This window comes from Chiroxiphia lanceolata, chromosome 2 (assembly GCF_009829145.1).
Source record: "Chiroxiphia lanceolata isolate bChiLan1 chromosome 2, bChiLan1.pri, whole genome shotgun sequence".
Classification (NCBI taxonomy): domain Eukaryota; kingdom Metazoa; phylum Chordata; class Aves; order Passeriformes; family Pipridae; genus Chiroxiphia; species Chiroxiphia lanceolata.
This window is the reverse complement of record NC_045638.1, coordinates 82,073,737-82,097,747: the sequence shown is the minus strand read 5'-3', so window position 1 is coordinate 82,097,747 and position 24,011 is coordinate 82,073,737. Positions and strand designations below refer to the sequence as shown.

Genomic DNA, 24,011 nt, shown 5'->3' with positions numbered 1-24,011 from the left:
AAGTTTTATCAGAAATTCCTGTGTCACCTGCTCTACATGACCTTGCCTTGGCAGGGTGGTTGGACTAGATCATCTCCAGAGGTCCCTTCCAACCAATTCTGTAATCCTGTGACTTTCTTGAAACTCTGTATATAATTTTATTTTAGTCTCTCATTTAAAAAAGGTATTTTTCATATCTCATAGTTTGAAACAGCATTTCTGCTGACATGAAAACCATCTGCCTCAGCATCGTATGTAGGAAAGAAATAAAATAGATTATTCCTTAGACCTGATATTAAAAATGTCGCTCACTTGGCTAATTTCAGTAAACATACTAAGTAAAACAAAGTCAAAGCCTGAAATTCAGTGTACAGAAGTAGACTAGCAGTTCCCGACAATGCTCCGTGCAATTTCAGAACAATAAGTACAAAGTGAATAGTACCATCCTGGTAGAAAAACTCACTAAACCTAAAAACCCGAAATTATTCCTATAAAAAGCCGAGGTAAAAGCATTTTGTTGTTGAATAAGACAGACTGAAGGCCACAAGAATGTAAAGAGAAATGTCATCAGGTCGAGGTCGTTTGCAAAATAAACTGAAAATCATTTGAAGCCCTTTTACAAAAGCATAGTTAGTCATTCAGGGAGGAAAGAATAATGTTCAGCCTTTTCAATATCTAGTAATAACAGTGTTTTAAGAGGAAGGAGAGGGGAAAAAAAAGGAAGAGGAGAAAAAACTCAAACCACCTTGCCTAACGATTTCTTAAATTATGTTGAAGTACATGTTCTTTACCCCGGGTGCTATTTCCAGCTCCAGCTTCCTTCAGATCGATGGGCGGCTACTGGAGGGACGCGGGGCCCTGCAAAAGACACCGGGAGTGGCGCCGGCCGTGACACCGGGATACCCTGGGCGCCCCCCTCCACTCCCGGCCGGAGCCGGTGCCCGCCCTGTCCCTGCCCTGTCCCTGCCCTGTCCCGGCCACCTTCCCGCCTCGCCCGCCGCCCTCCGCGTTACCGCGGCGACGGCAGCGGGGAGCGGCGGGACGGGCGGCAGCTGCGGCGGGACGGGAAGGGACGGGACGGGACGGGACTGGGCAGGCCGGGGCGGGTGGCCGGGCTGCGGGCTCGTACCGAGGCCATAGAGACAGCGGGTGCGGAAGGAGCGGAGGGGGACGTGGCAGGTAACGGGAGGGGAGGGGGAGGCCTCGGGGGCGCGGGGGATGCCGTCGGTGTCCCGGTCTCCTCAAGTGTCTGAAGACCCGGGGGGTGCTGTCGGTGCCCCGGTCTCCTCAGGTGCCCGGCACAGCCATGACTGCCCCTGTGCCTGTGTCACCTCAGGTGTCGGTCTCCTATGGTGTCACGGGTGCTGATTCTTTGGCAGTGTCACCTCAGGTGCTGGTCCTTGTGGAGCCAGTGCTCCTGTGCCTGTGTCACCTCAGGTGCCCGGTCCCTCTTGGAGCCAGGCAGTGCCCCTGTGGCAGTGTCACCTCAGGTATGGGTCCCCTGTGGGGCCAGTGCCCATGTGCCTGTTTCAGCTGAGGTGTCGGTCTCCAGCAGAGTCAGAAGTGCTGGTCCTGTGGCAGTGTCACCTTACGTGCGGGTCCCCTGTGCAGCCAGTGCCCCGATGGCAGTGTCACCTCAGGTGCCTGGTCCTTGTGGAGACAGTGCTCTTGTGCCTGTGTCACCTCAGGTGCCCGGTCCGTCTTGGAGCCGGTGCCCCTGTGGCAATGTCACCTCAGCTGCCTGGTCCTTGTGGAGCCAAGGCTGCAGTGCCCTGTGACAGTGTCCACACATCCGTGTGTACTGGTACACGTGCTCTTGAGAGCCCCCACTGCTCGCTCCCACGAGGAATTAGGGATGTTTCATGCTACCCCATCACCTATAGTGTGGCTGGCTCCTGTTCTTGGATGCAGGCAGGCTTGCCCCCACATCCTCATGTCCTGCTGGACCCACAGAACTGGACTGGTCCCAGTAACAGCCTTGTTCTGATCTGTCTGCTGAGATACTTGACGACTATTTGTTTCAGACCTCATCTGCCAAGGAAGGGAGTGAATAATCAATAGGAGTCCAAAACTGTGTTTGAGAGCAATTATATCCTGGATGTACGTTAATTTTGGTGCTCAAAGGAACGGAAATGTTTGATGCATGCAGCCATGGATCTATGGCAAATTTAGGTTTATGTGTTTCAGAGCGTCCCTCATGGAAATCCAGGGCTACGCTCAGGCTAGCACCACCTCTAGTATGTCAGTGCTGCACCAAATGCGAGAGCTGCTGTCACAGAGCTGAGCTTATTCCAGAAGTTTTTGTCTTGCCCATTCCAGCCTGTAACTAGAGCTGCATTCCCCTGTCCTTGTTGTTTGCAATGGGAAAATTACAGAGATTTAAAGGAAAGCGTAGTACTATCCAGTATGCACTACTTGGCTGTGTAAATGTATGCATTTAAGAATCTGAATTACTTGATTTTTGGTGTTTTAACAGGTTAAAACAACAATCAGTATTATGGAGGAGGCCTTAGAATTGTTCCAAGAACAAGCTGTCACTAAGTAAGTAATGACTTAGTGTCTGGGACTTGAGAATATGATGGAATTGAATTATGCAGGTTTATTAAAAATGCGAAACAAAATATTAATGATTTTAGAAGCAAACTTGATGCTCAATTTCTTTTTATTTCCATGCAAACTGGAGAGGTTACTGATAATTAAGACAATACATCTTACTACTTTAGCTAATACTCTACTCACTGTTTCTGTTAGTTACTTAAATTTTTTAAATATCCATACCTGAACAAAAGGGAGGGAAATGAAAGCTATGTAGGGTTTTATTAAGATGTTAAGAAATGTTATTTCAAACTGTTTTAAATAACAGTTGAAGTTGCTATGCTAAAGCAGTATCAACTTACATGTCACAGGTCTTAAAACATTAAAAATTTTAAAACCAAGACTATTCATTGCTAAAGCCCTAGTCTTATTTTCCACAGATAATAACCACAATTGTTCTCCCCCAGTATGAAGTGCACTTTCCATCACAATACGTCTATTTTTTTTTACATAATCCAAGATTAGTTCTTTTAATGTTAGTCTAAAAAATATGTTAATACGGCATAAAGTCTTCCTAAAGAAGTGAAAACACGAGTCAGATTGAATATACGACCTCATCCCATCCAGCCTCTTCAAGGAAAACAGAAATATAAGAAGTACTTCCTCATGTAATAAGTTAAACAGAATATTTATCTATCATAATTTGAAAATAAACTTGTTGCCTATTTTTCAAATTAACCAGTTTATTCTGTCATTAGTACCAAGAAACAGTCCAAGGTAATATGATATATATTAAGTGTAAAAGTATTTCTTAAAATAATAGAAACAGGCATAATCTCTCACATTTTATTCTGGCCCAAGAAAGATTTTAATAGGATTTGAAAGTGGCCTTGTTGTACTAAAGAATAGTGGATGCACTTTTCATGATAGATAAAAATTGCTGTAGTAAAATACTATATTTTAGTAGTGGTGTGGCCCTTTTCTTTTGCTTTGAGTGTTGTTTTTTTTTTGTTAGTCATATGATTGGTAAATGTAGTCATATAAAAACTTGAATTAAAAAAAACAAGAGATTGATATTCTTTGGATACTGTTTTACAAATCAGAAGCCTATTTCAAGAGGTCAGATTCTGCCTTGCCCGTGTTTTAATCGACATATATGAAATTTTAGGCTATTGCAGATGACTCCAGAGTGATTTGTCCCATCATAAACCAGAATTCTTGGTAGTTATTTATTTCCATTAACTAGACAAAGAATCTGGAAGAGTAGTTTAGGTTACATATTCAGTGAAAAGAGACATTCATTTCAGTCTATGCTGACAGTATTCTAGAGATAATGCAGAAGCTTTAAAATTTGGGAAGATGGCTGAGTAATGGTGGTGGAAATCATGACAATTATATTGCATCTGCAAAGACTCATAAATAACAAATAATCCATCCACAGATCTGTATGATGCTGTACGGTTGAAAATTGTTAAATAAATTAGTTGTAGTTCTTATAATAGAACTTTGGGATAGAAGATTCTAATGGACTATTTACAACTGATTTACATATTTCCTATTTTTAAAGCAAGTTTTGCGATAATAAAATGTATTAATATTGGTTCAAGAATCTGAGTTAAATACCAAAAACTAATGAATGTTCTGTGTAAGATGGAAATATTTGTTAACTGCATAGGTTTTGCTTGTGTTTGGATAAATAGGGCCATACTTATATTCCTATTTATGAGCAAACCTGAGTAATAAGGGAAGAAGGTATGAAGTAGAGACAGACAGTCAAGACATTTCTTAAAATGGCAGTTTCTAAATTACAATTTTATTCTAAAGTGTATGGACAATAATATTCTTTCTGTGTCTACTAGGAAACAGTGAGAAAAATACTGACCTGTGCAGAAGTCCAAAAGAAAAATAAATAGGGCTAGAAAAGTCTAATAAGTGCAAAAATCATTTGTGATAAAGGCCTGGAGTGAGTAAAACTTTTAATCTGGATTTTGATTATTCTAAAGTTGGAAACATTTAGTTTTACATGAAGATAAATAGATACTAATGACAGCAGAATATGAATCATGTCTATTTTCAGCTATATGGAAACAGAATAAAAGAAGATTAAGAGCTTGCCTACATCACTCTAAAATGAGCTACCTTTAAGTGGTTTGAGCTGATTCAAAGTAAATGAACCCCCCCAAAAAAGCTACCTTTTGCTTAAGTACAAGTCATTACTTCCCTGTGTGATGAATCCCATTTGGTGTATGCATTCTACAAAGTGGGAATGCTGTATCCATATAGGTAAAACAACCCATGCATACTTCTTTGCTTTATGAGCAAATTCATTGTCTGTGTGGTTTTTTACCTGACGGCATATTAAACAAAAGAAACCACTGCATTCAACACCAGTGATAAAATAAATTCTTATGATTTTGATACCACATGATTGGCCATATTATGAAAGGGCTAGTTAGCATTCTTTTCAAAACACTTAGTGGACTAAAATAATAGCTACAGCAGCAAGTAGTACCTCTGTGCTAGCAGGTGGGGATAACTGCAGCACTGTTAGCAATACCAGTGACATGGTACAGAGTAGTTTTGACAGTGGAACAGAAGCAGTAATCTGTAGCTTCTTCACATACAGCTGTCCTTTTGCAGCTGCAAGTGTACTTAGAGGATCCATGTAAGAAATTAGAGATAGTGAAGATAAACTAAGAAGCTGTTTCAGAGGGAATTTTTCTTTCAATATCTCTCTTTTTTATATATTGGTGGGTCTAGGTTCAAGAAGAATGCAAGCACCATTGAGAGAAAATTTTCTAGCAAGGGCTGCAGAATTTGCCTTTTGTGGGATGATGTGAAAGAGAGAAGTGAAATTTAAAAGGGAAAGATCCCAGTCAGGATCTGAAAGGGTAATCTGATGATCTAGGCTAGAAGTTGCCTTTGCACTTGCATAATAATATTTAGATGATCTATGTGATGCACAGTAAAGAAAGTACCTATTTCCGAAGGCTGAAATAAGATGTCTGAGTCATTGCTGGTGGTTCACCAAGGTGTTGCCACATGACATTCCATGAGTCTGGAAGGGCACAGGTCCTTACAGCAGTATCAAAGAAGAGGTAATCCTGACGCAGTATGGCTTTGTTTTCTGTTTTCAAAAGCCTGTTTTATATTCCACCCAGAGGGGATCAAAGTTTACTGCATCATTAATGCTACTTTTGAGACGAGTTTGAGGCACTTGGAAGGGGGGTAGTTTTATTTTGCAGCATGAACATCACAGCGTACTACTTGCTCGCGCTTCGTTTATTATCATCCTATGTTTCATATTGAATTTCAAAATGGCATTATGGCATTGCTAACAGTTTTAACATTTAACATTAATGCCTCTTGGCATTAAGATTTATGTCTGTATTTAAAAAACCTTTCCAAGCTTAACATTGATGATATTATAGTTTCAAGGATTTGCTGATGTAAAAGAAGTTTTAGAGAATTTGACTTTAAAAAAATCACATAGAGTTTTAATTATGACATTACAAATATAAAAAATTTGCTCCAATTTCCTGTAATAATTATCAAAACAAGGGATGTGCACAATTTAAGCACCAAATAACAGATCTTTGATAAACACATATCCATACTAAGTAGCTGTTTTTCCAGTTTAGTGCAGTCAAAAATTGAGCATTTGACTCTAGACCTATATTTGAAGGCATCATTTACCTTTCCCATTTCTTTCTGATGTTGAAAAGTGGTTAATTCCATCAGAATTAAAATAAAGTTTTAGCAGTGTAAAGAAAAATTTGTTTTCTCTCTTGAAAAAATAAATCTCTTCTTTTTATGTTTTTAGACCTTCTCCATGTGAAGCTGAACTTCAGGAATTAGTGCATCAAATTGACATCATGGTAAACAGGAAGCAACTGGAATGGGAAAGAAAGATGAGAGCTTTAGAAGCAAAGATGGATATCCAGGATCAAGAATTAGCAAGTGCCCAAAGCAAACTGGATCAAAAAGGTCAAGAGGTATTTAAGAATATCACGTTCTATAAAGGAAATATTTATTCTGGTACTTACTTATTAGTATGCTTTAAATGCTCCATAAGGAGACCTGTTTGTTCTATTATGTAAAAATGCCAAACACCCTTTAAAGGTCACTAATTATCCTTAGTGTTTTGTTTTAAATTGTGCTTCTGTTCTGAAAAGTGATGGTAAAAATGTCATTGAAAATCTCGTATTTCTTCTATTTCCCTAAAGTCTAAATCAAATATCCTCAGTTTAACTGTAAAAAAGATAATTTTATGGTTTTTTTCTAAATGCCAACACTTCACGTTTCATCAGAAATTTTAAATGGAAGTGTACAATTCAAAAAGGTTCACAAAATTATATCTCTGTAGCTCCTGTTTGTAGCTGATTTTCATCATTTTACGATATACTGTTTGTGTATGATAATTTTATTCATCGTGAAGATTTGAATTGTATTACTACTTCGACTTCCGTACAAAACTGAAAGCCCCAGTGTACCTGGTGTTGTCTGTACTTCACAGTCTTGTCTGCTGAGTTTTCATTCAGAAGCATCAAGAAATCCTTGCATAGCATTCAGTTCTAGTTCAGGACAGCTCAATTTAGGTGTCTACACAAGGGCATTGCTGTGTGAGCTAGATGTCTAAACTGCCAATGGCAGTTCTGAAAATGGAGTAACTCTCCCTAATGAGCAATTAGGAACTTGCCCTTAGTCATCTCGGTCAGAGAAGCCAAAAGAATAATTCAGGTAGCCAATCCTCAAAGCCTCAATTTATTTGCCTGTACAGAGATGTTACCTGAAATACTTTAGCATATTCTGCCTAGCTTCCAGCTGTCCTTCCAGAAAAGCCTAAGTGTCATGTATGCACTTGGTCATATTTCTCAGATCTCTGTGAAACTCAGTAATAATTCAGGTTTTCTCAAATGGTACTGTACTTAGGGAGCTGAAATGAGTCTACAGGGTCTTCCAATAATTTGTACATAAGTAGTGGAAAGTCTTTCATATGATTTATTAGAGCCATTCAAGGAAATTTTTCACAATGGGGCACAGCAGTTCATTCACATAACTGGGTCAGAAAAACTTTCAGAAATTATCTTTTATGACAGCCTTGTACAATATTATCATTAAATCATAACATAAGTATACACTGAGATTTTTTACTATAAAATCTCCAATTTGATGTTGATACCACAATCTGGGTTTGTGGTATCCAGTTTTATTATTAAGTTACTGCATTAAAATATATTTTTAATATCTCTCCCTTAAGCAATGGTCTTCTTCCAAAGCGTAATATTACTTTTCCAAAAATGACCTACTTTGAAACACTTAAGAAAAGATACATTTGAGTGCTTATTCTAACTGTAGGTGGGACTACTTCAACAAAAATTGGAAGACTTACAGAAAACTAAATATGAAATGGCTCAGAGCTATGAAACTCAGCTTCAAGCACTGAAATCTCAAGTAAGAAAAATGTCAATTTCATTATTTTGTGATTGTATTATAAAAAGCTTATATATGCCAAATGATATAGATGTAGTGTTATGGATTTGGGAAAGATGAATTGTGTCACACAAATGATGATGACTACAACTTCCTCCCAGGCTCCATTATAATTTCTGTACTGTCATGTCCAAACTGCTTGGATGGATTTTGATGTGATTGTAACATCTGTTATGAAGACAGATATGTGATTCCTGACTTCGGACTAATAAAAACTAAAAATGAATAAAACAGATAGTTAGATTTATGCTATTAAGACTCTGATGCACATTAGGAATTTTAAGATTTAAACTGTTCTTATGTCTTTGCTATACATTTTTCTGCTTTTAAGGGACTATTAAAGTGATTTGGTAGTTTTTCATAAGGTATAGCTTTCCATAGTATCAAAACAGGAGTAAGCTAGATTAATGATACTGGGAATTTGTTTGAGCTTTATTTATTTCAGAGTGTACTCACAGCCCAGAAAGCCAGTTGTATCCTGGGCTGCATAAAAAGAAATGTGGCCAACAGGTTGAGGGAGGTGGTTCTTCCCTTCCACTCGGCTCTGGTGAGACCCCACCTGGAGTGGTGCATCCAGCTCTGGGGCACTCAGTGCAAGAAAGACACGGACCTGGTCAGAGCGAGTCAAGTGGAGGCAACAAAGATGAGCAGAGGTCTGGAGCACCTCTCCTGTGAAGACAGGCTTTGAGAGAGCTGGAGAAGAAAAGGCTCCAGGGAAAGCTTAGTGCAACCTTTCAGTAGTTAAAGGGGGCTTATTAGAAAGATGGGGACAGACTTCCTATCAGGGCCTGTTTTAAACTGAAACCTGAGGAACAGTTTGGGTATTTTTCAGCGAGGGTGGTGAAACACTGGAACAGATTGCCCAGAGAAGTTGTGGATGCCCCATTCCAAGGCCAGGTTGGGTGGGGCTTTGACCAACCTGATCCAGTGAAAGATCTCCCTGTTCATGGCAAAGGGTTGGACTAGATGATCTTTTAAAGGTCCTTTTCAACCCGAGCCATTCTATGGTTCTATGATTCTGTTTGGTTGTGTTTGCTCTGCCACCTGCATTTTTGTTTCTTCACTATTTTCTACTTCAATCATAAATCAAAAATTTTTACGAAACTTCAGTTGTTTCTGTTTCTCACGTTTGAAGAAGTTAACACACACAATTCTGTATTGTTTTTCTGGCCATTTTTCTGTTCCCTTCCCTGGATCCTCCTGCGAGATACTTAGTGTTATAATTTCCAGTCATCACACTTACTATATAATCATCTTAGATTGCATAAATTGGCTATCATTATTTTCATTTAGAAGTGATAACACCACCTGAATACATAAAACAAATAAATGCATTACTTATTTTTAATGTTATGTTGTCTTTAATTCATATTTTGTTTTATATATGAAAATTGATTTGGCAAACAGTTCTGTAAGTAAGCAGTGAATCCTTTGGTTGTTTTGTAATTAACACTTTCAGTCATTTGGGAAAGTAGGTAGAAATAAAAGCTGTTTTAGCATTTACACAAATTACATAAAAAGAAACATCTTAGCATGGTTATGGAGGAGATAAACATCACACAGTGAAAACCAGTGTGACTTTTTACGTATAAGATGTAAGCTACCTTTAGCAATGCAGAACTATCTCCCAAAATATAGTATATCTCTCTCTTGTCCTATCCTTTTTCAAATTTGCTGCAATATTTTTCACTTCTTAATGATTTTTTTAATCACATGCTAAAAATTATTGGGTTTATGTTACATGTTCTTGCTAAGATCTTCAATGAAATTGAACCTTCTGAAATTAAAACTCCAGACCATTTTTGATACAGATTTTTATTCTGAAGCTATTAGTTACCCTACAGGTCCTTTCCACAGGCAAATACAGAGTTTTCTCCTTTTTAAAAGAAAAAAAGTATATGATATTTTCTACCTACAAGCTTTTTTCTTTAAACCTGGTTATATTTTTTGCCCAACTCCTCCTCTTTAGTTACCACTTAGACCATCTAACCTTTCTTTGAGTTTCTTGATTGCTTCTTCTTTTATCTTTATTCAGAAGTTTAGATTTGTAGCTCTTAAGAATATTTTCCCAGTCCATGTCTCCAAACATTTCCTCTTCTCTCAGTCATCCTGTTTATTTTGACAAAGGTTTCAGCACTGATGCTCTTTCCATTTTATTTTCTGATCCCCATTCTTATCCTTTCACCAAACCATATTTCTTCATGAAATGCCCATCTTGTACACACTAACTGAAGAAGTAAACTGTTGAATGCCTATGTTAGGAGGTCTGCCTGGATTCTCTGTGATAAACAGAAGTCTGCCTGTCAGAACAATTCCAAGCACCTGTGCTAGACAGGACTATCCCACTCTGTGTCTCTAGCTTTTACCAGTCTCTTTATTAAGTTTCTTTCTTGAATTACAGTGCCGCAGGGTCTACAATAAAATTATTTTAATGTCCCCAATTCTCAGCTACACAAACTCATATCTAAAATATAGAGCTTCCTTGACAATATTAATCTTTGCCTTATCTCCTTTGACTCCCTTCTTTTGGTTCTTATCATCACTTGGAAGTTATACCACCTTCTAAACTGTATAATATTAAGAGCTACACTTTAGTTTTGCACAAATGGTATATTACTATATATCAATAGCATTGTAGCTTTCTCTGCAGATGTATTCTTAAAATTGCTCCCAAGATTTGTTCCTCCCTAATCTCACTAGAAATAGAAAGGATCACTTTTTCTAGCTATCAGAATGCTAGACTATTTCAAACAAATTTCTCTTCTGTTCTCTCTGCTTTTTTTCCTTGGTACTGCTAAAAGCAGCTGTTTAATGAGCAGTAGTCCCACTGAATTGATTGTGTGCCTGTTGAATGCAGTAATATCTATATTTTTCTTGTGTTAGGGAAATAATTCCTGGTATGTCACCTGAAACTCCTAGGCCACACTGCTGCACTCATTCAAATGTACAACATTTTGTCATAATTAAATAGCAAAAACTTTAGAGGTTCATCTTCATTATTTGTTCCTTCTTTTTTTTTTTTTAATTAAGGTCTCATAGCTATTCTCATTTTGAAAACGACAGAAATCTCTCAACAAAAGAACAAGAATCTATTCTTGCTCTAAGCACTTGGCAACTAATTGCCTTGCTTAGACATTTAAAAGCTAGATGGCTACATCTGAACTACCTCAGGCCCCCCTTAGAATCAATGGAGAGAAATGGACACCCCTAGAATACAACTCATGTCAGTGTATGACAAGAATTTAAGATAGCTGAAATGACTAAGCATTTGAAGGCAGCTTTTTCTAATGCAGAGTAGCTCAGGTTTGTATGTCTAACTTTCAGAAATCTGAACTTAGATTAATTCTACCATAGAATTCACTAAAGTGCCTCATCTTTTGGTCTTTTGTTTGTTTGGTTTTTTTTCTTTAATATGTAAAACATGCAAAGAGAACAACTTGGATGTTTTAAAGTGAATATCTAGCATTAAATGGAAGGATTCTTGGCTTTTAGTCTAGTTTCTAGTTATGATAACATCCATAATCTAATCTGTCTGTAATACACTACTATATATCATATACATATACTACTATATGTCATTATGTCATTAAATGCTCAGACTGAATTTTCTGATTTTGGCCATTCTGTTCCATTTTAGACTGATTTGCTGAATTGCTGGATGCTGTATTTCCTAACCTTTTTAGCATGAACATTCTAATACCTGTCTTATCTGAGTTTGCTCTTCCCAGGCAGTTCACATATGCCATAATATATTCAAGAGCAAAACTGTTATTCGCAAAAGGGTATCTTTCTTCCAAGGGCAATGAGTTCCATGTTGTTTGAGCCTGTATACTCTTGACTAATTTCAAATATTTTATCTTAACTGTGTTCTCTGGCAAGGTCAACTTCAAATATAGGCAGATACTCTGCAAGACTTCTGATTCAGTTTTGAAGGCAGTATCTCAGCTCTGTAAATCTGTGTTACAGAATTGCTGTTCAGACATTCCAAGTTGGTCAAATCTATCTATCCACAGGCCTCCCCATTTCATGAAACTTTCTAGTCCAGGACAATCTATCTTCTTTTCAGCTTTTCAATTAGTTTTCTTTGTCCCATATTATGATTCCCAAGTTAATCTCAAATGTCTCTAGGAAGTTTCCATACAATTTTTTTTGCTTCAGTTTCTGTATCTTTTCTAGACTTCTTTGGCCATCTTTGCCATCTGCACAAACCTCAGTTGTTCAGTCCGTGTTGATTCAACAGGATTCCATTCCATTTCCAATTACTTCCTTGGAAGTAATTTCTTTTCCAAACAGTAGTTCACTTTGAGCAGTTAACAAGAATATGAGATTTTATGGATTTTGTTTGGTTATACAAAGAACTTTATGTTAGAGTCAGAATTTTTAAAGTCATATATACCTGAATTTAAAGGAACTTACCAACAAGAGACACGATCAGTAGTTATAAGGTTCTTTTCTACTCAACATTCTTCACAAAGTTCTTTTGCTCAGCTTTCCTTAAAACTATATTTTTAGTGTTTCCTTTGTCAATATTCTTGGGTTTGCTTTTTTTCCCAAAAACAAATGTACATATCCCTACCAGATAATGTCAGTTTTCTGTATCAAACCTGTTAACAGACACTAGAGAGAACTTTTGCTTGTGCAGTAGAGTGAACTGTTGATCAGACTAGCTGTTTTCTGAAGGGGCTGGTACTTCCCTTGGTGCCTTCCCTTCTCTGCCTCTACCTCCTCTCCTCTGAGTCCTAAGCTGGGTTTTCATGGTAAGATCAGTAGGTAGTGTCTTTTGTCTATTTAGTGTCTACTTCTGTGAGACACTCTGTGGTAATTAACGATTCCAGCAGAATGCAATCATCACACATGTAACATTTCCACAATTTTCACTATAAGAAAGAAACATGCAAGTTTAAAGTACATTAATGATAATCTGTCATTCTTACTAGTGAAGCATCCTTTAAATATGTCAACACAAGATGGCAGTAAACAAGTATAGAACATTCCATATAAACATTATAAAGGAAGTGACTCTATGGGTAACTGCTATGAAGAACTTCAGCAGAGTTAAGTAGCTGTCAAATGAACCCATTTGAAATGTTAACTAACATTTATGTGAGAGCTTAGTCTTGTTCATCTATAATAGATTAACTTTATTAATTGATTTTTTGTTACATTGATTAAACATTTAGAATGCTTAAGCTGCAGTTGGTGTTTCTAGTTTAAAGAAAACTTTGGCCATGTGGTCATCTTTGATAGATTTTTTCATGTTCAACTCTGCTTTTGTTTTTAGTTTTCAAAGTTGACACATAGTTATGAAAAGCTACAGTCACACCAGTTAAAACACAAAAAGGTCAACAGTAGAGAAGAGTGTGAGGAAAGCCTAGTGACATCGTCTGACCCAAGAAATTTATACAAGAAACTGGAGGTAAGAATTCTTTGTTATTATATTCTAATTTTAATATCCCTTTAGAACTAATCTGTGATTTATAGTTGTAAGCTTTAATTTTCTCATAATTCTAAAAAATTATATCATTTTCTTGCTTTGGCAAGAGAGATGCAAGAGAGTTTAATATTAATATGAATTTTTTTTAAGTGTAACTATAAATAAATGTTACTGTTTTCCTGATTAGTATATGTGTATATGTGGATTATATGATCTCATCAGAGCTTTTACATAGGCAGGGTACTGTCACATAATACCTACCATTAATTCAAGTTTTATAAACCTCAGGACAACCTTGACCATGTTGGGTTACGTGGAAAAAAAAGATTTAGGTTTGGAAAACTGCTTGTTGCACATGAATCTTTACAGCACCCATGTAGCTGAGACAATCCACAACCTTGACCTCAGTGCCTGGTTTCCCAAGGTGATGCCTGAGGAAGGATTAAGCACGTAAAATACATGCCACAGAATCCAGCATACTGACTGGGGGACTAGCTAATAGGTGCTGAGAACAGAATCCAGTCACATTTCCTATCCCTTTGGACACAGAATGGATTGTAGTGGACCTGTTCTTGGATATAGGATGATAGTTATTTCTGATCATAATTCCCAGCCCTATCTTCTCAGAGTTACAGTTCACTTTACAATCTGTGGAGTAATCAAATGTTTATTGGACCAGCAGAAAAGTTAGGCAACATAGAGAACTGGCATATAGAGAGTGTGCCTGCAAGTGGTGGCTTCTCCCCAAATACTTCTCTGGCTCCATTCACTGGTACAGAAACTGGTATCCAGTCTCAGTTCTTATAACTGAGTGATATAATCTCTAGCTGTACTAACTTTTGCTGCTTCTTTTTTGCTTACCCAATAAATTTCCTGGTATTCTGTGCAAAGTGAAGCAACTTCAAAAGGAAGAATTCCAGAGCCTGTTAAAAAATAACGTGTTTGTTGGGTAGAAAACGAACATGAGAAGATTCTACTTCAGATTCTGTGTGGAAGGATTATGAAACTGTCTTCCACATATGGGAAGAACAGTCTAACCTGTAATCTGATGAAGCATAGGAAGATCACAAAAAAAATTTGTGCTTTCTCTGGCCATCCTCTGTAAAGAGCATAATAAAGTAGTATATGCTTAGAGTGCTTACCAAACTGCAGGCAAAGCAAGCAGAGGAATATCAATTGAAAGTGAGAGCTAGTTGCCTAGCTGCTAAGCATTGGGAAGATTTACATGTTTATGATGTAGATTTATGATGCAGATGATGTGGACACTGAGAATTTATGATCAAAAAATTAAGCTGTAGTAGATTTTAAGTACTTTTGTACTTTAACTGTAATTAAGCAAGGTTTTAGGGTCTTTATTTTGGACTTGTCTGTCTTTTATGTTCTTCTATAAGATACAAGATTAACTTCTGCAACCTTCAGGTGACTGTACCTACACAGATATCCTAGGCACATCGTAGTTCTCCATGATGTTGCTGTCTCTTCCACATGGAAGTTCTTACCATCAGAAAAGCTACTACAATTTGGACTGCAGCATAACTGCCAACAGCTGCTACTACAAGAACAATAAATGGGCTATACATCTATCATTGTCTAAATATATCACTGCTGTGAAACTGTCTGATCGAGCTAATTTGAGAATAACCTTATTCAAGATTAAAATTTGAAAATAATGTAAGACAATGCTGTAATTTGATTAATTATGCAGTATGAAAAATAAGTGCTTGGAATATATTTAGCAAATTCTAGTATTCAGGAAATAATTACTGTGTTGAAAATTTACTAAGCTCAGCAGTAAGACCTTGAATCTGATATTCTCATTAAGTAATCTGAAACTCCATTTGTATCATGTTTTATAAAATAGAAAGATATTTATTGTTTTAAATGCCAAGGCAGATATTAGGAAAGCTACGAAATAAGATTTGTATTAATCTATGTTGAAAAGCATTCAATTTTGTTTCCGTAGAAAAAAAATCTTATTTTTTAAATTTGGGGAATATGCCAGTTTAGGTTAATTATAAAACATCATCTGTCTTTTTGGAACAACATTTCCATTGTGAAAAAGGACATTCTCATAACAGTTTATTAGTTTCCACTGTATAAAGGATTACACTGTTATTTTGCTAACTTTTCAAACTAAAAGAGCAACAGCTCTAAACTGGAGTTCTCCTGCTTATTTTTTAGTATACTGCCTTTAAAGTCTATTTGTGAACATATAAGATCTGGTATGATCTAAAAGCAAATTCAGATACTCTATAAATATGAATGTAAGTGCAAATACAAAACCAGTATTAGATAAATCTGATGTAATAGAATTAAACAGGTTTTTGTTTAAACTAGGTGAACTCAGAACCCAAAGCAGCCATTGCAAAGAGGGCAAGAAGTAAAATTTATTCAAGGTAGCTGCTGACCCATCTGTTACAGAAAAATAAGAAGGCAAAAAGCAAGCACTCAAAACATGTGTCTGAATATTAAGGATTTGATTCCCTGTTGATTACTCTGCTTGATATTGATATAACTTTAAAGTCACAGGAACAACCATCCAATAAAATGAATATATTATGGTAATAGTCTAATATCTACAGCAATTGTTTAAAATATTTTATATGTTTTATAATTTATATAGTTTTATAATACATTTGATAATTTTTATTCAGGGATTATGTTTATCATCCATTTTTGTCAGATTAATATCCCTTAAGATTGGATTTTTTTCTGGTGGGGATGACTGAATGGCTGGTTTATATAATTGTTATTATTTTCTTCTTTCCAAAATTATGGAAAGATTATGTATTAATTAAAAAACTTAACTTTTTTTTTAGAACTATACAAATTGCAAAAATATTTAGATTATGGAAAAGAGATATTTTCCCTATGTTTTCTAGTCTTGTTTTTCTGTCTTTCAGGAATTTAAATTGAGAGAAGGGGGTAAGAATGGGACAATCTGCCAAAATTATCCTGTTTATTTGGATGCTCAACAAAAATTATTGTCCGAGAAATATAATTTATTTCAGGTAAAAGTCCTACCTTCCTGCTCTAGGAAGAAAATGAATGGTTTGCTCAGCTAGAACTTATTTTAACTTAATTTAAAAAAATGAAGCTCAGAGTGAATCTGATAATGCATGTCTATATTGGTAGTGAATATATTGCATTAGGTAAGGCAGGCCCATACTGGAAGATCTAATGATACATACAGTTATTTTACTTTAATTTTCTCATGTAAATGAGAAGATGAATAAGTATCATGATGAAAATAACATTTCTAAAAAAAAAAACCAACAAAAAACCTGCAAAACCCAGTGAATATTCCTTTTTTACTTTTGAAGTATATTGTGGAGATACTTTTATCTTCTGTGCAATTTACTGATATGCAATTGATTATGACAAGTTATTTAAAAAGTTTCTTACCCAGTAGTACGTGCCATGACTATGTTGACTCAAATACAAAGTTCCTTCCAGTCTGTTAGCCTTTGTTTTTTTGAAGATCATAAATATATACTAATACTGTTTATGTAGAAAAATGAATTTTCATATGCTACTCCAGAATCACTCTTGGAGTTGTTTGCTGGATCACTTAAACCTTTTTTTAACATATTTTTCAGCTTTCTAGTTATGATTCAGTCCTTGGCTGACTTTGTGATTCTTTTTCACTCACCAATTTGCTCATTACTGTTTTTATATATAGCCTATTGATCCAGCATATTTTAATTTTTTTAATTCCTTCCAATCCAGAACAAAATGTTGATTTAATGATGTCTTGATGACCTATCTTGCACTAAAAAAAATGAAAAAGAAAATAACTCACAAACTACCTGGGCCGCAAGACACCTTGAAAATTAAGTAAGGGGAAGCCAATTATGTTGCTGACTGGTAATTCCCTTTTCCACTGTTACTAAGCTCATTGGATCTTAATCTAGTGAAGCTTTTTCTTAACGATTCCTATGAGACTCTTTACTCATATCCAGAGTTCCAAGAATGACAGTTAAGTTTTGGGTTTAGCTGCTGAGAGAATTATATTCCAACTATTGAACTTCCATACAAATGTGTTAAAAACCCAAGTCTTTGACTAGACAAAACTATTGACTGATACATATTGATTATACAGTTAGACAAGTCAAAATAGAGTACTCAGAGCGATCATTCGCATTTTTCTGTTGAGGCTTTCATTGCCAAGAGTGAACTTTCTTTGAAGACAATTTTCTTCACAGCTGTAACAGAACATCTGTTCTGATGGATTGTTACCCCTCAACTGTTTCAAAAGTGTCAGTTGTTCCTGTGTCTTTGTCTCTAGTTGCTCTTTTGTGAGGTCTCTGATCGCCAGTTGGAGTCTTGCACTATATTTTTCTCAGGATGCATTGACACTTTGGTATGTCAGAGTCCATAACTTAGATGTCAAAAGGACCTTAATTTGTTATCTCTAGGAATGAAACTGCAAATTTCTTTTGGCTTTTTATTTGATATGCAGCCAATGGTCCATTCTGCTTAGGTTCTCAGCCAACACAAATTACAGGAACATAGTCAATAACATCAAAAGCTGTCTAAAGCATGACTTCTTGCAGTCCTTGTCAGTGAAATATGGTGTTTGTAACCCTATTTATTTTTACGATATATTTTCTTGCTCAGCTTGGTGTCTGCACATGATATATGATTTTCAGATTATATTTTGTTGTCATTTTTCAACTAATTTTCAGTCTTCTGAAAGATTAGTACTGCTTGTTAATCTCCCAGTAGAGGGGCCCATGTGGACAGTTTTTTAAACAGCAAAACCGGTTACCATAGTAATTATGCTTCTTCACAATGCCTGTGAATTCAGAAATACTGGCCAAACCAATTTTCTGAAGTTTTGGTTTTAGGATTTTAATTAGCACAAGAAACTGAATGAAGTGTAAGACTCTACAGAATGTGCAAATAATTCTTCCCCAGGTTTAAGGATAATGATCTCAAAGAAGTACAGTTCCTGTAGTAACTGAGCTGTTTATACATGAACTGTGTAATGCTAGCCCCCTAGTCAAAGGTTAATATCTATCCTGAGGCGCACACACACACAACTCCTACTGAGTTCAATGAATCAAAGAGGAACATTTCTCTCAAATTATTTTCTATAGGCAACTGCTTTGAGTAGGTCATCATAATCACCTTTTTCACATTTGAGGATCATTAACATTAAGTACCAGGAAAATGCACAGCACAGGAGAAAAAATCCTTGAAAAAATTCTATGCCCTTGAAGGTTTCTGAAACATATTTTTACTCAGGGCAAGGAACATGAGACCAAAAAAAAAGGAAGTATCCTTTAGAGAAGTAATTAAAACTGTTCCAATTGTGCCACCTTTTCTAAGCAAATACTGGTGAAGATGTAAATAGCTTTATGATTTCAGTACCAACGGTTTGGTCCTAGCAATTTACATGTAATTATTGAATTCATTTAAAATATTTTCTTGTTTTATAGAAGCAGACCCAGAATTATCAATTCCAAATACACGATAAGAAAAAAAATCAAGAAGAGGTAATTACCTATGCCCAGCCTGAAAGTGAAAAGGATGATTTGATTATTGAAAAACTAAAGGCAACTGTGAGTGAAATAGCAAGGAACAAGAATAAACTCGAAGAGGAAAATCTGAAGCTCCGTGAAGATCTAAAAGTGTACCAAAACCAGTGCCAGGTAGTAACAGTTTTTCATGGTGACTATGGAATTAATGCTGGAAAATTAATTACTTAGGAGTATACTTTTAAAAGTTGTATTGAGATGCCTACATAAAAGATCTGTACATTAGGTGTATTCTTTGCAGGAACACGGAATGATCTGTGAACAGTATGATTTTTTTTTTTAGTAAATCAGAAATAGGTTTGATTTGTAGTAGTATATTTTTTCTTCTCTTGTTTATCTAGAGTTATATAGCTTTCCTCTATCCATAGCATCTCCAGGAATGTAGCCTAGTTCCCTTGGTTCCTTGTATTCAAATGACTTCTATGAAATCTCTTTATCTGATTTATGTCTTGTTGCACACTGTGCCATATAGCTAGTAAATAAGTATATACAGAAGTGTGCAGTATACTTTGTTATTTTTGAGGGGAGATTTGCAGTCAATGAATTTTTAAGTTGCTCTCCATGTAAAGAACCATTAGTTTTTACCTTACCCCAGATCACTGTTTTTCTGCATAGCACTGATCTATGAAAACAGCCATTTGTGCCTCTTCTTTTGGTCTTGGTATATGAGTTCTGACAAGACTGAGATAATACAAGATCTTTACAGCCTTTTTTACTGGCTGTGTTTGAAACAGATCGGGAATGAGATTCTCGTTGCTGTTTTTGTCTGGTAGCATATATCATTTATGCTTTTGCTTATTTATTTAAGCACTTCTAGGTTCAGTAATATATTGAATGGCCTCTAGTAACTTCAGCTCTTTCTGGAGAAAGATCCATTTCTGCTTATAGACAGCCTTGCAGAGTTATAACAGCATATGCAATAAATTTTATGGGAATTAGCATATATGTGGCAGAGGTTAATTTCAGGTGTTGTCTGAACAGCCAAGTCATGTCATTTGCACACTAGTTCACTGAGTCTTTTGCCTTTTACAAGTTATTGGTATACAAGCAAAACCTCTGTTTTGGTGCCTGTTAAAAAGCCTGCCACCAAAAGCAGTGGTACTAAAATACAGAGTGGAACAACCATGGCATTTGGAGCAAGCGGATAGATGCTGTAAGATGGAGACAGTAGATGTCATGTGCTGTAGCCTTTAAGAAAATCTTCAAACAGGAGGAATTTTGGAATGCTGAAGAAAATACAGGAGGTGTAGGAAGCACTGAAGATGTTTTAAGTAGAAGTGGAGATAGATGTACATAACATTGTTACCTAAAGGGCAGAAAGTTGCAGAATAACTGTGTTGGTGGTGTGGAACACTGCTGTATTAGAAAAACTGCATTTGGAAATAGCTGCATAAGGTAAACACTGATGTAACGTCAATTTATAGTGAAAAGGGGTAGCTCAGAGGAAATATCTTTTTTAGGAATGTCTGTATGAGAAAGAAGGAAGTGTGAGGGCTGCTGTCAGCCAGAAACAGTAAGCAGGTTTGCATGAAGGAGAGATAGGTGGAGGATGGGAATAGCTGAACATGATATAGGTAAAGGAGGAAGCAGTAGATGGGAATCCTGTTGTGAAGAAGTCTGATGGCAATGAAAGCAAGACATTTATTGTGCCTCATATATCCTCTATGTCTATGACCATTTCATTTGTGCTGCCAAATACTTCTTTCATGCTATTAATTAGCAAGTGATCAAGTGAAATGTATGGAAGACCAGTTTGTTGGCTGTACAGAAAATACAAAGTTTAGAAAATCCAAATGGACACTGCATTATATTTCTCTACCTTATGAATTATCTGACAAACTTATCTGCAGCCATACATGGGAAGTAGCCTGAAAACATCACACAGGGGGCTTGGTTCTTGAAAAGTCTGCATTAAACTGCTAGACACTAATTTACATAGAAACACATCATATGATGTGTTGAACAGTGGGTTGGCATTGGGAAGGGTTTGGTAGTTGGGGTGCTCCAGGGGTGGCTTCTGTGAGAAGCTGCTAGAAGCTTTCCCTGTGTCTGACAGAACAAGTGCCAGCTGGCTCCAAGATGGACCCACCACTGGGCAAGGCCAAGCCCATCAGTCACAAACACCTTGGGGATAACATGTTCAAGGAGGGAAGAAAAGAGCCCCGTGCAGCCACAGTCAGGAGGAAGGAGCGAGAACATGTGAGAGAAAAAGCCCTGCAGACCCACAGTCAGTGAAGAAGGATGGGGAGGAGGTGCTCCAGGTGCCAGAGCAGAGATTCCCCTGCAGCCCATGGTGCAGCCCATGGTGAGGCAGATGTGCCCCTGCAGCCCAGGGAGGCTCATGGTGGAGCAGAGATCCACCTGCAGCCCCTGGAGGACCCCATGCCAGAGTAGGTGGATGTCCAAAGGAGGCTGTGGCACCATAGGAAACCTGCGCTGGCGCAAGCTCCTGGCAGGATGTGTGACCCCATGGAGAGTGGAGTCCGCACTGGAGCAGGTTTTGTGGCAGCATTTGTAACCCCACAGTGGGGGACTCACTCTGGAGTAGCCTGTTCCTGAAGAACTGCACCTCATGGAAGGGACTCACACCGGAGCAGTTCGTGAAGAACTGCAGCCCATGGGAAGGACTCACATTGGAAAAGTTTGTGGAGGACTGTCTCCTGTGGGAGGGATCCCACACTGGAGCAGGGGAAGAGTGTAAAGAATCCTCCACCTGAGAAGATTTAGTTTTTATTTCTCATTATCCTGCTCTGATTTGATTGTTAATAAATTAATTTCCCCAAGTTGAGTCTGTTCTGCCCATGGCGGTAACTGGTGACTGATCTCTCCCTGCCCTTATCTTGACCCACAAGCCTTTCTCTCATGTCTCTCCCCTGTCCAGCTGGGGAGGGCAGTGATAGAGTGGCTGTGGAGTGCTGTGGTGGGTCAACCCACCACAAAACAGCATGGAGTAGAACTAGAGCTGATCAGGAAATTTTTGAGGTTTCGTTTTGGTATCAAGCGTGCCAAGTTAGTCAAAGCAAAACTTTTGACAGAAGAAAAGAGAAGGTTTTGTAAATTTTCAGCTTGAAATAGACTCTTTATAGGTTGCATTTTATTTGATGTTCTCTAAACAAAACCTAAAGTTTTCTGATTCAAAATTAATTTTAATTTTGGTGTTTTAACCGGATGCAATAAATATTTTCTAAAATAATAAGTGGTGTATATATATATTTTTAAGTGATATGTGAAATGGTGAAACTCTCGACCTGAAGGACTGTTTCAGTTATTATTGCAGCTGCTGCTGTGACTGCTGTTCTTCCTGCAACTGTTATAATTTACAGAAGAAAATACAATTTATGTAAATATGTATGATGACTACAGACAATATGACTTCTGCCACACAATTGTGCAAAATTCATTTCCTTTATCCACCCCAGAATGAAATCAGAAGGGTAACTGTCTCCCAGGTTCATATATTATAAAATAATTGTGGCTATTTCTTGAATGTTGAAGTCATGAAGATGATAATAAGCAAGTCTTGCAGACAATTTTAACAGTTCATTAAGCTTTATTTCACCTGCATAGGCCCCGACTTGCATTTCAGTGTTTAAAAAAGCTCTCTTGGCCTTAATGCAACAAAGGATAAGATGAATTAATCCATATATGCAGCCCTTGCAAAAAAAACCCCAACAACGTAAAAGCACTTCATATCTGTCTTCAGCAGCCCTTTCAGCCAGAAGAAAACCACAGGCTTCTTGAAAGGAAGGTCATTCTCATATGAGGCTCTAAGGGAAATAAACCTTTGAAGTTCTTTCTTGCAGTGTCATTTCTGGATTCCAGTTGTCTTTTGAAACTTTAGAGGCTTGGCTTTATTTTTGCTTTTAAAGAAACTATGTTCAAATAAAATTAAGAAATTATGAGAAATACTAATGTTTTCAGTTTTAAAGGTAAAGGATCAACATCCTTGGAAAAATCCTCTTTTTTTAATCTGGAACATGCTTTTTGATCTTAGGTGACAAGAAATAAATATTCTCTGGATATTATTATTGCAAGAACTGATTATTATTGCTACTTTTGTTATTCGTGGTTTATATTTCCAAGTCCTTATCTTTAGTATGTTTTCATTTTTTTTGTGGAATTCTGATTTTTTTTTTTGAAGTTCATATTTTATTATGCCAAATGTAACATGTCTTCAGGTTGTCTATCACATTATCAATCAGAAATTAGAAGTAAAACAGAGATATGATTCGTCAAGTCCTAAGAAAAATCTTTTTGTGATTTTTTGAACATTTTGTGATGTTCATTTAAAGAAGTAATTAACACCATGCAGATGGACCTAGTTTTGGAGATGATTTCTATAGCATTGTACTTTTCAAGCTTATAAATTTGGAAATGCTGTTAAGAAAAAAAAAGGAAGCTACTTATGGCACTAATTCCTGCATGTGAAACACGTTCTATGATGCTGCTAAAACAAGCAGACTATGTATTTTAGATGCATTTAGTACAATAAAGAACTTCTGAATGATGTTTCCTACGATAGTTTCAGAAACAGATGCATTGGAACATTGCAAGAGCTAAAGAATATTCAGCATCTGATTTTTAGATGAGATTTCTGAAGAAGGGAACTGACAGGAAAGCAATACCTTTTTCAGAAATTAAAATCATGTATGTCCGTTCATTAAATGATGCAGGTCTTGAATACAATGTGTTCCAATATAGCATTTTAAGCTGTCTAATTTTATTTAACTGTTTATGCATTTGTTTGTTTCTGTAGAATATGGAGGCAGACTTTTCAGAAATGAGACATGAACTGCAGTCACGGGATGGTCTCTGGAGAAGGATGCAGCTGGAATGCCAGCAGTTGCATACAGAATTATTGAAAATCAGAGAGTACAAAGATATGCAGGAAATTCAAATAAAGTATGTATGTTGAAAACAATATTTAAATTAACAAGTACTTCTGAGCTAATGACTTTTTTCTTACATTTTATTTACATTAACTTTGTTTAAAAAGATACTCTGGATTCAAATATCAGATCCTAAAC

At 36.7% G+C, this 24,011-nt stretch overlaps 1 protein-coding gene across 6 annotated transcripts in view; it reads left to right on the top strand.

Annotated features, from left to right (window-relative positions):
- Window positions 1-1,077: 1,077 nt before the first annotated feature.
- The window catches only part of DEUP1 (deuterosome assembly protein 1), a 42,114-nt gene continuing 19,180 nt past the window's right edge, over window positions 1,078-24,011 (top strand). The window contains exons 1-9 of one of the 6 annotated variants that reach the window (XM_032680932.1): window positions 1,078-1,158; window positions 2,456-2,520; window positions 6,338-6,509; window positions 7,873-7,968; window positions 13,289-13,423; window positions 16,345-16,452; window positions 17,730-17,804; window positions 18,886-19,098; window positions 23,741-23,886. In XM_032680932.1, coding sequence (XP_032536823.1) covers window positions 2,477-2,520; window positions 6,338-6,509; window positions 7,873-7,968; window positions 13,289-13,423; window positions 16,345-16,452; window positions 17,730-17,804; window positions 18,886-19,098; window positions 23,741-23,886 — 989 coding nt within the window. In that variant the 5' untranslated portion in view covers window positions 1,078-1,158; window positions 2,456-2,476. Of the gene's footprint in view, window positions 1,159-1,183; window positions 1,470-2,455; window positions 2,521-6,337; window positions 6,510-7,872; window positions 7,969-13,288; window positions 13,424-16,344; window positions 16,453-17,729; window positions 17,805-18,885; window positions 19,099-23,740; window positions 23,887-24,011 lie in introns of those variants that run through there. The other 5 variants (XM_032680933.1, XR_004355671.1, XM_032680930.1 and 2 more) reach the window with 5 other exon arrangements.